This window comes from Aphis gossypii, unplaced genomic scaffold (genome assembly GCF_020184175.1).
Source record: "Aphis gossypii isolate Hap1 unplaced genomic scaffold, ASM2018417v2 Contig00469, whole genome shotgun sequence".
Taxonomy (NCBI): Eukaryota; Metazoa; Arthropoda; class Insecta; order Hemiptera; family Aphididae; genus Aphis; species Aphis gossypii.
The window spans coordinates 1-13,320 of NW_026083122.1; the positions used below are offsets into that span (position 1 = coordinate 1).

Below are 13,320 nucleotides of genomic sequence, written 5' to 3' on the forward strand. Positions count from 1 at the left end.
ATGTTACACATTAAATCTGAGTTAGCGATATTATTCCATCTAAAAAAAAAAATTGACTACCGTGAAAAAGTGCTCAGAACATACATTAAGGTTTTTTGAGATTTTTGTTACACGGTGGAGCATGTAGAAATGCCCCCTTGAAATGAAGAAATCTCCCTGTAAAAAAGGTGCTCAGAACATACAAATATATACTACTGGCGACAGTCGTTCTTTTTCTCATTATCAGTAAATAAAATATGTTTATGTGAATAATAATGTTCTATTTTTATCGAAAACCATCTATAGTTAATATGGACGTACGGGCTACAATCTACATATACGATATATCTACATACATTATACGTATACACTAATACACTAATACATTTGTACTGTACACGTTATAGTGTTCGACGTGCGTATATCAGTATACTGTAACACTATACTAATTTATTATACATTGTGATCATTCGCTATCATAACGAGATAGCAAAACGGTAACAATTAACAATGAAGACGCAAAATAATAATTAAATTTCTATCTTTTTGGAAATTTAATATTACAAATTTACAATTTGCCGCCTCAATTTCTTTAGAATGTTATGCCGCCCTAAAGCAACGCATAACTTGCTTGTACCCTAGCGACGGGCCTGAATATATAGAGGCCATCCCTGGCATGTACCTACTACCTATATAATATATTATATACTATTAATTCATGGTGATGGGGCGGCGTTCCAGAACTTTCGGTATATATGCTCATCCAGCAGTATATAGTAGTAAGTATAGTAACTTACACGTAAAATATATTGTTCGGAAACGCTCAACTATCAAACGCTGTCAGTTAATTTTTAATTTTACTGCTAAAATGGAACGCGCCGTAATCAGTAATCACGAGCGGGCTTTCAGTACAGGGCATAGAATATCTTGTTATTATCGCGCCTCGTTGCCGCGGCCGTTGCGTAACCAATATAATAGATATTATCATGATTATTATGGGAAATTCCAGTTAAAAGTACAGCGGACTAATATTTTTGGATGAGCATTGTTCATTTGTTCACTGTCGTCCAAACCGTCAGATTGTGGCGCGTAGACGTGTACTGTGTAGTTTGGATGTGAGACGGCGATCGTGAATTTATTCATTATTTGTTTTCGTCGTTTTTGAATTTTCGACTCGGTCTTCGCGTGCATCGTATCAGTAGTAGCATCTATAATCTATATTATAGTATATACCTATTAATTTTTATATCATGTACATTTCGTAGTTCGTATGCTATATAATAGGTACCTATCTACATAGCTATATATAATATATATATATATATTATATATAGAGCACTAATAACTAACTTAAATAACTCATCAATATAAGACTACTGGTGTACTTCGAAGTAAGTATAGATATTTTACTACTTAATTTCATGGGATTGAGTATCACGCTATAATATTGGTTACAATTTCAGTATTGTGTCCATATCTTACACATAATTATATTCACTATATGGATAGTAATTATTGTCAATTGTTATCATTACTATTCAAATAAAAGTTCAACCTGCAACTAAATATTTAAAAGTAGTATACAGTAAGCTTATATAGCTTCTGCATGTACACAAATCTTTGGAACTTAGTCCTCTACACACCAATAATTGATGATATTAAAATGTTTAAACATATTATATATTTCTTCTGCATATCTACATCCAAATTACAAATATAATTATCCTGCAAGTATAAATGAACATGGATGTATATTCAGATTATAAAATCATCACTCAATACATATTATATTTCATCCTTTCAGTATTGTAATTTTATTGTGTATAATTTATAAAAACGTTCATTGTATTTAATATATTTCAACTTATTAATGGTTGGTAAAGCTTATAGCTAATATAGTTATTATTTTTATACTACATTCTTATATTTATAATGTCTTATTCTAATGTAAGCAAATCTACTAAACGTAGAAGGTTTTTAGAGGATGTCAATACCATTAACTTTTTAGTAGATAATCAACAATCTCAAGTTTCATCACAACCGAGTACATCTCAACATGCTGATTCTAATTTAACTACTATAGATGTTCAAAATTCATCATTAATTCATATTGATAGTAATTTTTCCATGTGTGATACAACTTCTATTGAACCTAAATATTCACTTCTTAGTAATGATTTTTCAAATAGTAACCACAATACATTTATTAATGACTCTAGTTCCGATTTTGAATATAATCAAAAATCAACTACTAATAATTTAATCAAAATCTTAAATGACAGTAATATTGATTCCATTTTACCATTATTATCTAAATAGGCCGTAGATCATAATATAACATTAACAGCTCTCTCTTCATTATTAAAGGTTTTGAAAGTTCATGAATGTTTCAAATATTTTCCCGTAGATGCTAGGACTATATTAAAAGTAAATAATAATCCTCAATACAATACTAACGCAATTGTGCCAGTTCAACCTGGATTTTATTATCACTTTGGAATTGCTAATGGGTTGAAATTTGACTATAATTTGATGAGTATCTTAGGAGAAAAAATAAGATTAGTAATTGGTGTAGATGGTTTGCCACTTACCAAAAGTTCTTCTAGCGTGTTTTGGCCTATACTTGGGTATGCTCGGTATTTTGGCAAACCTCGTGTATTTTTAATTGAATTATATTGGGGAAGAGAAAAACCTCATAATAGTAACTTATATTTGAATAACTTGGTTGATGAATTAAAATATTTATCTGAAAATGGATTAGTGTCAGATTTTGGAAAAAAATATGTTACTGTGGTCTGTGGATACATTTTGCTGTGATGCTCCAGCCAAAAGTTATATATTGTATACAAAAGGTCATACTGGGTACTATTCGTGTTCGAGATGTACTGTAGAAGGTGAACGTGTCAATAATACCATGTGTTTTTTTAGGTTCAAATTTTCCAAAAAGAACACATATTGATTTTTTAAACCGAATAGATGATGATCATCATATTGGCGAAACAGTTTCCATTTTAACCGAAATTCCTCAAATAAACATGGTTGATAACTTTAGTATGGATTACATGCATTTAGTTTGTTTAGGTATAGTTAAAAAATTAATTTCATTATGGTTAGGTATATTTGAAAAAGCTCCTGTACAAGTTCGTTTGCAATCCCGAGATGTAAATATAATTTCTAATCGTTTGTTATATATTAAATCTAGCATTTCTTGTGATTTTTCTAGAAAACCGAGAGGGTTAAACGAAGTGGCCCGGTGGAAGGCCACTGAATTTAGATTATTTTTGTTGTATACGGGTCCAGTGGTATTAAAAGGTATCCTGTCAAATGATTGCTTTTTTCATTTTATATATTTACATGTGGCTTTTAGAATTATTTTGTCTCCAAATAGTTCCGAAAAACTTATTGATTTCAGTGAAAAAATATTATTACATTTCGTTGAGAAATTTGAGGAATTATATGGCGCCCAGTTTGTATCACACAATGTCCATGGGCTCATACATGTAGTAGATGATTATAGACAATATGGTTCATTAGATAAATGTTCATGCTTCCCGTTTTAAAATTATATGAAGTTTTTAAAAAAAATGATTAGGAAACATGAAAAACCCCTAGAACAGGTTATTAATCGTTATCAGGAGTTTATGACATTTAGTGAATCTAAGTTAAATTCTAATTTAAGTAATGAAATTATTTATAAAAAATTACATAATAATGGACCTCTTATTGAACATTTAACTGCCCCTCAATATCAAATTATTATAAAACATAATATTAAAATCAACATTAAATCTGTCAGTGATAATTACATAGGATTTAAAAATGATAAAAAATTATTCATTTTTAAAGTTTTTAATATACAGTAGGGTCTCGATAATCCGAACGAGATTGGGGAAAGGGGTCGTTCGGATTACCGATTTGTTCGGATTACCTATGACTTAATAAAAACAACAATTTTATTGTAATTTAAGTTATGAAATTTATTTTTATCTGTATTAATCATTGAATAATGTATAATTATAAATGTGTATATGCAAATTATATATGTATGTGTATATGAACCTTATTTAAAATATTGATTTATTTTTTTTTGTACACTGGCTCCTATTTGGTGATTAAATGCCTTGTCCCGCAAACGTCTCAGCAACATTACTTCTTCGCAGCTTTCAACGTTTTGTTCAGCCCACTCGATGGCCGTAGTCAACGCTTTTGTGGCTTCTGAAGCAGATACTTTTGAAGGAAGCAAAAATTCTTCATCTTCTTCCTTCTCAATATCTTCTTTGGTCACTGCCTGAATGATTTCATCATCAGTTAAAATTTTTTGGTGCTGTATCTCTTCATCGCAGCCCCCTGATGCCCACTGTTGAATTTCATCCTCAGAGATGACTGTGTTTGGAGTCAACTTGACTAAAAGTGGGGTGAAGATAATGCTGCCTTCCTGAACTTCAGTAGTTTCGTTCACAGCAACCAGGTGTGGACTAAGGTTTTTCCATGACATTTTTATCAGATGTGACGAGACAGATAACCAACAGTTAGCCAAGTTAAAAACAACATCTTTAAGATTGATTTTTTTCAAAGCTACCACCAAGTCATTTCCGTTTTCTTCGTCCGCCAAAATGTTAGTAAGTAAAAATGTAAGTAAAGTTTTTCGATAATTCAATTTTATGTTTTGGATAACATTCTGATCCATTGGTTGAATACGAGAAGTTGTATTTGGTGGAAGAAACATCGCAAGAATTTTGCCATCTTCACTACGAAGTTCTTCTACAGATGGGTGACCTGGGCAGTTATCCAATAGCAATACAGCTTCCATAGGAAAATTAATTGAAGAAAGATGACGACGAACGCTAGGAACAAATTCAGTGTTGAACCAATCTAAAAATAAATCTCTTGTAACCCACGCATTCTTCTGCCCTCGGTAGTACACAGAAAGTGTAACCGATTTAAATGCACGAGGCTTGTGAGCTTTTCCTACAACAAGTAAACGAAGTTTGTGGTTGCCCGTCGCATTTGCGCAAGGCATAAAAGTGACTCTTTCTTTCATAATTTTTCTACCAGGAGCGGCCTTTTCTGTAGATGACACTAAAGTGTGGTCAGGCAACATTCGCCAAAATAATCCAGATTCGTCAGCATTGTAAATTTGTTCTGCTTTAAATTTTTTTTGTATGACAAGTTGTTCAAATTCTTCTTGGAACGGTTTGATGGAGTCTTCTTTACTCGAAAGTTTTTCACCGGAAATTTTGAGACGCCTTATCCCATGACGCTTTTTAAAGTTGTCTAACCAACCTTTGCACGCATTAAAAGCATGGTTATTTTTTGAGAATTGGCGGTGAAAAGATCGTGCTTTTTCACAAAGCATTTCACCACTCACTGGAACGTGTAAACGTCTTTGTTGAATAAACCACATGAAAAATGCACTCTCAACATTTGGATTCTCTGGTTGTTTTAACGTTTTACGCTTACCTGGACCGTTTTCCGTTTCACTGACAAACTTCTCTAATTTTTCCTTGTTCTTTTTAATATCACTGATGGTAGATACACCTATACCAAATTGTCTTGAGATGGCACTGTAGCTGGTCCCCTTATTAATTAACTTTATTACTTCTAACTTATCCTGTAATTTTAATGTAACATGCTTACGTGGAGCCATTTCAAGAAAAACACGCAAATAAATGTTCCAAATACGTACGATCTTTATGTACACACAATCGACACACAACTGACAAACGTAATCAACGTTCATATCTAACATCTCATATCTAAACGACGTACACGTGCGATGTTCTAACGTAATCGACAAATTTTATTATTGGGAAATACCGGCGATGCGATAATTTTCAAGCTCGTTCGGATTACCGCGTCTTTCGGATTAGCCTGTGTTCGGATTATCGAGACCCTACTGTCACAATTCGGTCAATGGTAGAAATGTATTTTTAGTAAAACAGTTTCAGCATGTTGAACATTATTTTTTAAAACCCATCAACAGCTTAAAATTGGGTATAGCTTATGTTAATGACTTATCTGAAGAATTCACCACTGTAGATATAGATTTCACAAATTTTTTGAAATATATTGTTTTATGTGATGGTGATAATAAAAATATTGCATTTCCTATTCTTCACTCTAATGATGATACTTAAAATGTTGCATTTATTACTTTTAATTTTAATAGTATTGATGACTTATAACTTATATTATTAATATGTTAATACTAATGTAATAATTTATATGTTTGTATTATTTAATTGTTTCAAGAAATTAATGTGAAATTATTATATTTTTTGTTTATTGATAGAAAAATAAATATTAATTATGACAAGTTATTCAGTAGTACATTTCTTTCAAGATAATTCTGTTGAAGCAGTACCAAGCAATTGGGTTAAAAAAAATGGTACATGTGCAATGTGCATGGCCTCATAACCAATTGTCTGCAACAAAATTAATTGAACGAAAAACTACCCCAAATGAAATAGATTTTAATTATTTCAAAGCAAGAATTTTAAAAAAACAATATTGGTAAACTAAATAGTTAAGATGGACAATTTTAGTTAAATAGTTCTCTTTCAATTTAATGTGTATTTTAGAATCTCTGATATCGACAAGAGCATTTGCAGATAAGGCAACTATAATAAGTGATTTATCTGGTGATGATGATAAATCAAAAAGAAAAATACTTGCAAAGAAAAAAACTCATTCCTATTCTGATTGTCCTGAATATCCAGGTAAACAGTATTTTTTATTTTTACAAGTATAAAAATTGTATTCATCTTATCTTAATTATTAATTTGTATCAACTTAAATACTTTATTAATTTAATAAAATTAATTACAAATTTAGAATCTGATGAAGATGAAGATTTTAACAAAACCTTATCTTTGAAAAGATCAGCTGGTTGGTCACCATCTCCAAACAAAAAGGGTAATTAAATTTTTTATTTAAATTGTATGTAATTTAAAATAGATTTTTTGTTATAACTGTAATAATAGTTTATTCTTATTCTTATCGATTTGTAGCACAGAAAGTTCAGTTTAATTCATCCAATTCCATCAATTCCATTAAACAATTTACATCTAGTATTAGTACAACTTTTACTCAAAGGCCATCAATAGTAAAAAAAATATAATATAATGAATCTCCTATAGAAAGTGATAAAGGAATAATGGGTAAGTAGTTAAATAATGTTATATTTAGTATTTATTTCCTTAAATGTTTTTTATTTAATAAATACTTGATTAAAATATTTTATGTTTAGAAATGTGTAGGATTTTATCATATTTTTTGTTTTGATAATCTCTTAAACTCAGCATTTTATTCGTGAATCTTAAAATAGCACAAAACACACACACACAAAAAAAATTTTTTTTTTATGTAAAAGAATGTTTAATTTTTAGAATAATGGTATAGGTTTCATGTTTGATGAATTGGACCTGGCTTGTTGTGATAATTGCATATAATATATCTTATATATGTAAATGTTTTTGCTTTACACAATAATTACCTATCTTTAAAGTATATTTTTATTGTATTTGTGGTGTGTTCTTATTTACATCTCAATATCTCCTTTATATAATATTTTTTTTTAGATTGGATTTTGATAAATACGTTTTTAGTACTGAATACATTGATTTTATATTATTTAATAATAATTTGAAGAAATTTTATTTTTGTGTTGTGTGCTCCTTTAAACAAATATTGATAATTTATAAATTCAATTTTCTTAATGTCCTTTGTGCTGTAAAATCATAACTGATTATGATAATCTTATATCTATTTTTTTGGTAGGCTATGAAATCAACGGTGATGATAATGATGAAAATAATTATGCTACTGGTAGTAACAGTAATGATAATCCTAATTCATTAAGATTGGCAGAAATCAAATGTAGTAAATATAATTTTATTATAAAAATTAAAACTTATTAACATCAAATATATTATTTTTAGCAAATAACAAAAGTCCACAAATAATGATTCCAACACCAACATCTAGATCATCATTAGTAGAAACACCAGAAGGTCTTATTATACCAACTGAAATTGGTCAGTTTACTTTTATGTGATGTTATGCTGTTAATATTCACCTAATTTGTACTCTCATTTATTAATAGTTATTTCTTTTTTTTATTTGTTATGAATAGGTAAAGAGTTTCAAAAAGAAGTCCTTCATACTTTGTCTTTTATAAAACATGAATTAAGACGAATAGTGAATAATCAAAGGGAATTTACTCAATGATTTGATTTAATGGAAAGTATTTTAGAAAAAATGTCATCATTTGACTTGTCTGATAGTATGAATAAGTCATCTACACCAATCACAGATGTGACAAGTAGTTATTCATTACCATTAGATAATTTACAAGATCTTGAAATGTTTGAAGTACGGATTTCTGAAGATAATGCATTCCGCATAAATTTGGTAAGGAACTATAATATTCAACTCAAAATAAAAATAAATTAATAATTATTCAATTTTTATTCGTTACTATTATACAGGTAAATCAGTTATCCTATTTAGGCGGTAAACATGTTAAGTCAATGATTAAAACGCTCATGGGTAAATTGTTTAAAAACGAATTGCTCAAAGACTTTTCATACACTGAAAAAAAAGGAAAAAAAGTTTTCAGCCTTGTTAATTTGTTCTGTTATATTTGGTAAGATTATGTATTAATTCAAATCGTTAACATTTCATTATATAATGGTAACCCATGTTAGAAGATAAATTAAATTTAATAAAAAAATATAACAATAAATATACTATAAGCTTGCCAATTACCTACATAACATGGATAGTATTATGTTATAGTAGTCATTATAGGTTGCTAACGACAAAAACTGAATTATTACTTAGGTGCCATTTAGATTGCTAGTGATTAAAACTTATAATTTCTTTAATAAGCTATAATTTTTTATGACTTATTGATATATACTGAGTAATTTCACTATTTCTCATGTAAAAAAAGAATAATTCGATTAATAAAAAAAAAAAAATGAACTTTCTAATTTTAATTATTTTTTGAGTACAATATATTATATATTATAATTATAAATAAAAACTAATGAAATTAAAAATAAATTCCAGCTAATTATTTTCATTTTAAACTCATTTTATGAGACACCAATATCGTCTTACTTAATAAAGTTATGTCTTGTTATTCATACAAAGGCTATCATCTACTTATATCTCGGCCGTTTTAGGTTGTGGAGAAGTTCATGGATAAAGTTAATGGGTCGATAAACTTTTCGTTTTTGTTTTATATCATTTTTATACATAAATATGTTATAATCATAATATGTTTTTAATACTAATTTTTCACTATTATGGTTTTTCAGATGCTGTCAAAATTCAAACCAAATTTAAACAAGTGTCTCAAAACGAAATGGAAGATGTTATAAAATACATTCTTGCTCAAGCACCATTCAACATAAAGAGGCAAAATGAAAAAAATGTACTTACATTATAAAGTTTATTAAATCAATAAAATAGATGTTATTACAGACTTTTTTAGACTTTTGATTTTAAAAAATTACCAGTCTGCATCCACCCACAATTTTTAATAAATTATAAGTTTCATGAGTTAATCATACAATATTATACTAACAATGTAATAATTATATATGTATATAATCTTTATCAGTTACTAGGATAGTTATAGATACACACATACGTTTTGGGTGGGAGGGGTTGAAAGTGCCTCATTTACTCCGGGGATTTGCGCCACTAAATTATATTATATATTGAATCCTTCTTCATTTTTCAATGTGCATATATACCAATACCTCTAATTAATATATGTATATATATTAAAAATAATACAATATTAAGTAAATGTTTTATATACATTTATGTTTGATTAAATTATATTTATATAATACATATTAAACATTAAAAAAACTACCATTAAATATTAATTTTCAATATTTATGAAATCTTACCGAAACGGTTCAAACAATATTTAATAGTCATTAATAAATATTTAATAATTTATTGACAATGATAATTAAATATTTATTAATAATTGATATTTCTTTTCAAATATTTCTTTAATTTTAATTAAATATTTGTATGCTGTGTGGGTATACATTTTGTTACGAACGATGAACCAACTTACGATTTTGAAATATATAAACAGGCCGAGAATAGGCCAATCTTTAATTCCAAAATAATAGAAATAGAAGGAAGTGTAAAAAACGTTAAAAAAGAAGAAAACATAATTTTACCAATATCAAACGATAAAATAATAACACATCCGGCGATAAGAGAAATAATGAGAAATAATAATTTACCGCCTCAAATAACATTCGATGAAAACAACAAATTTGTAATAATTAACCAATTAGACAAAATAATTGTATTTTATAATCTTAAAAAACATCATCGCACAGAGATGAATGCCGAAAATTATTTTAATGCAATAAATGAATTAAAATTATTTTGTATCGATAAACATATTAATAAATTTGCTATAATTAGATTAGAAGGGTTAACAACATTGACCTGTTATGAGTGTATACGTACAATGTTCCGTTATCTATTCCGTAACACTGATATACAAGTAAACATTTACAAAGAACAATGTTTTACGGAAGAAGAGAAAAATCAAATTATTAGGGAATATCATAATTCATTAATAGGGGGGCATCAGGGAACCTAACGTACGATGAAACGCCTAAAACAAAAATATCAATGGAGAAATATAAAACAGGACGTAGCCAACTATATTAAAACGTGAAATATTTGTCAGAAATATAAATCCGGTAAAACAATTAAACAACCTATGCTTATCACGACCATCGTGTCCACAACCTTTCACAAAATCTGTTTGGATATCGTGGGACCACTTCCGATAACCTCGGCAGGCAATTCATTTATTTTAACCATACAGGACGAATTATCACGATATGGGGTTGCCGTAGCCTTCGGTGCAACTCGTTTGCGCACAATCTACATTTTTTACCTAGATATCGATGACTCGTTTGCGCACAACGAAATCAGTCGTTTACCTGTAACGGACGACTCGTTTGCGCACAACATAAACACTGAGTAACATATATTTTATATTTTTAAATTTGGACTTACCTAAAGTAATTGAATTATCGGTAAAAATTATCAGTACAAATTACCAGCATATCAATAATCAATATATATCGATTTAAAATAATCGTCGTGTATTAGGAAAGCATAATACTTTTAAACAGTCGTTCGCCAGAAAGCTGTACTATAACAACTGACTATATTGACTATGGATATCGAAATTTGTGATGTTTTTGAAACGCGTCGAGGAAAAAAATGTTTAAACATAGAAAATTATAAATTTAGAGAATTCCGAACTTTAAAATCTGGTGATAAAAATTTTAGGTGTACAAATAAAAATTGTTCCGTAAGTGCTGTAGTTAGGTTAGTTAATGAATCATATAAAATTTTAAAAATTACAAACACGCATACCCATGACGAGTACGACGACCGAACAATTCATCGAGAAGTAGTAAGAAGCAATTTGAAACGTAGAGCCGAAGAGGATTTACATATTAAACCAAATAAACTAATACGCCGGGAATTGAAAAACAACGAAAAATCTGAACATCTTCAATATAGCGATATGAAATTAATTCGAAGATCCATGTATGAAAAACGAAAAAAATCCTTTCCAAACATACCGAGATCTTTAGAAGATGCTAAAAAACAATTAGTTGATGATCAGCATAATATTACTTACAAAGGTAATAAATTTTGTTTCGTTAGTGATGATGAAAATATATTTATATTTACATGTAAACAAAATTTGGAATTGCTACAAAGTGCAGAACACGTTTTTGGGGATGGGACATTTTCATTCGCTCCGAAATATTTTGTTCAACTTTATACTATTCACGTATTTACAAACAATTTTTATGTTCCTGTGGCATTTTGTTTTTTAAGTAACAAACATACTGATACTTACATCAGTATGTGGAAAACATTACAAAATATATGTATTCAAATTACTGGTAATATAATAAATTTAAGCAATTTTCATGTCGACTTTGAAAAATCTGCGCATAATGCAGTATTGCAAATTTTCCCTAAATGCAAAATCATGTGTTGTAACTTTCATTTAGGGCAAAATTGGTTTAGGAATATTCAACAACATAAATTATTATCGAGCGAGTACTTAAACAACGACTCAGAAGTTGGAAAATGGATGAAATGTTTTTTTGGATTGAGTTATTTACCCCCTGACGAAGTTTCCGATGGATTTTGTGATCTTATGTCAATAGCACCAAGTACTACGTCTAATATTTCTATATTTTCCGATTATATTTTAGAAAATTACATAACATCGGACAGCAATTTCCCTCCAACATTATGGGCTTGTGAACCTACTAATAATCCTAAGACTACTAATGGTGCCGAGAGTTATCACAAACAATATAATAGTCAGTTTTACACTGCTCATCCGCACATACATCAAGTAATCGACGTCATTATTGGAATTCAAAGTGACACTGATTTAAAAATTAATTCGATAAACAATAAAATCATAAATTTCAAAAGAAAAGAGACAATTAATAAGGAGATACAATTGGAAAACATTTGGAATGAATATAAAAATAATATTATTAATCGTTTAACTTATATGAAGAAAATCGGACTTAAATGTCACCATTCTAAATTAGTATAATTTTATAACTAATAGACTACTATTATTACTTATTAAACCTACAATGCATGTTTTTTAATATATTTTAATTTTTGTAATATTAAAATCATATTTATAATAGATATATCTGAAGGTACTTACATATGTGCTATAATTATAAAACAAAAAAAATTAAATATTCATGTAATTTTATTTTTATTGTGTAAATTAATAACGTAAAGTAACTTTTATTTTTGTACTTTTATATTTAATTCAATATGTAAATTTTAAATTAATAATTGACAATATTGTTTACGCGTATAATCATTGACGTTATTATTACTTTTATCTGTATTATATTATTGTATATATATCTTATTCTCGCCGATATCTGGTCGATCGATGTTAAATAATATAATAAATACTTAGAAATTCAAAATAATTAAATCTTAATTTATAAATTAATTTATTTTTATATACAATATGTATATATATATTATTATTTTATACAGTCTATTAATTAATTATAATTAAGCAAAAGAAGGTAAATGTGCGCAAACGAGTTGTACCTTTATTATTTAAACCTAAAATATGTGTGCGCAAACGAGTTGTGATTTTGTGCGCAAACGTGTTGTAAAAAAGGTAAATGTGCGCAAACGAGTCGCACCCGTAGCCTTAGCCTCGACAGACGCAAAAACGGTAGCACAGGCTTTTGTAGTAAACCCAAT

The 13,320-nt window shown here is 28.5% G+C and overlaps 2 protein-coding genes and 1 pseudogene across 2 annotated transcripts; 2 read left to right on the forward strand and 1 right to left on the reverse strand.

The window, feature by feature from the left end:
* Positions 1 to 3,636: 3,636 nt before the first annotated feature.
* On the reverse strand, positions 3,637 to 5,626 carry LOC114122811 (jerky protein homolog-like). Its single transcript, XM_050209423.1, has 2 exons — positions 4,073 to 5,626; positions 3,637 to 3,648 (listed from the first exon to the last, which is right to left on the reverse strand). The coding sequence occupies exons 1-2, from the start codon at positions 5,624 to 5,626 to the stop codon at positions 3,637 to 3,639; spliced, it is 1,566 nt and encodes a 521-aa protein (XP_050065380.1).
* Positions 5,627 to 6,288: 662 nt separating this feature from the next.
* On the forward strand, positions 6,289 to 9,622 carry LOC126554338 (uncharacterized; annotated as a pseudogene).
* Positions 9,623 to 11,012: 1,390 nt separating this feature from the next.
* LOC126554335 (uncharacterized) lies at positions 11,013 to 12,638 on the forward strand. Its single transcript, XM_050209421.1, has one exon. It carries the CDS (start codon positions 11,216 to 11,218, stop codon positions 12,632 to 12,634), a length of 1,419 nt encoding a protein of 472 aa, XP_050065378.1. The 5' UTR covers positions 11,013 to 11,215; the 3' UTR covers positions 12,635 to 12,638.
* The last annotated feature ends 682 nt before the right edge of the window (positions 12,639 to 13,320 follow it).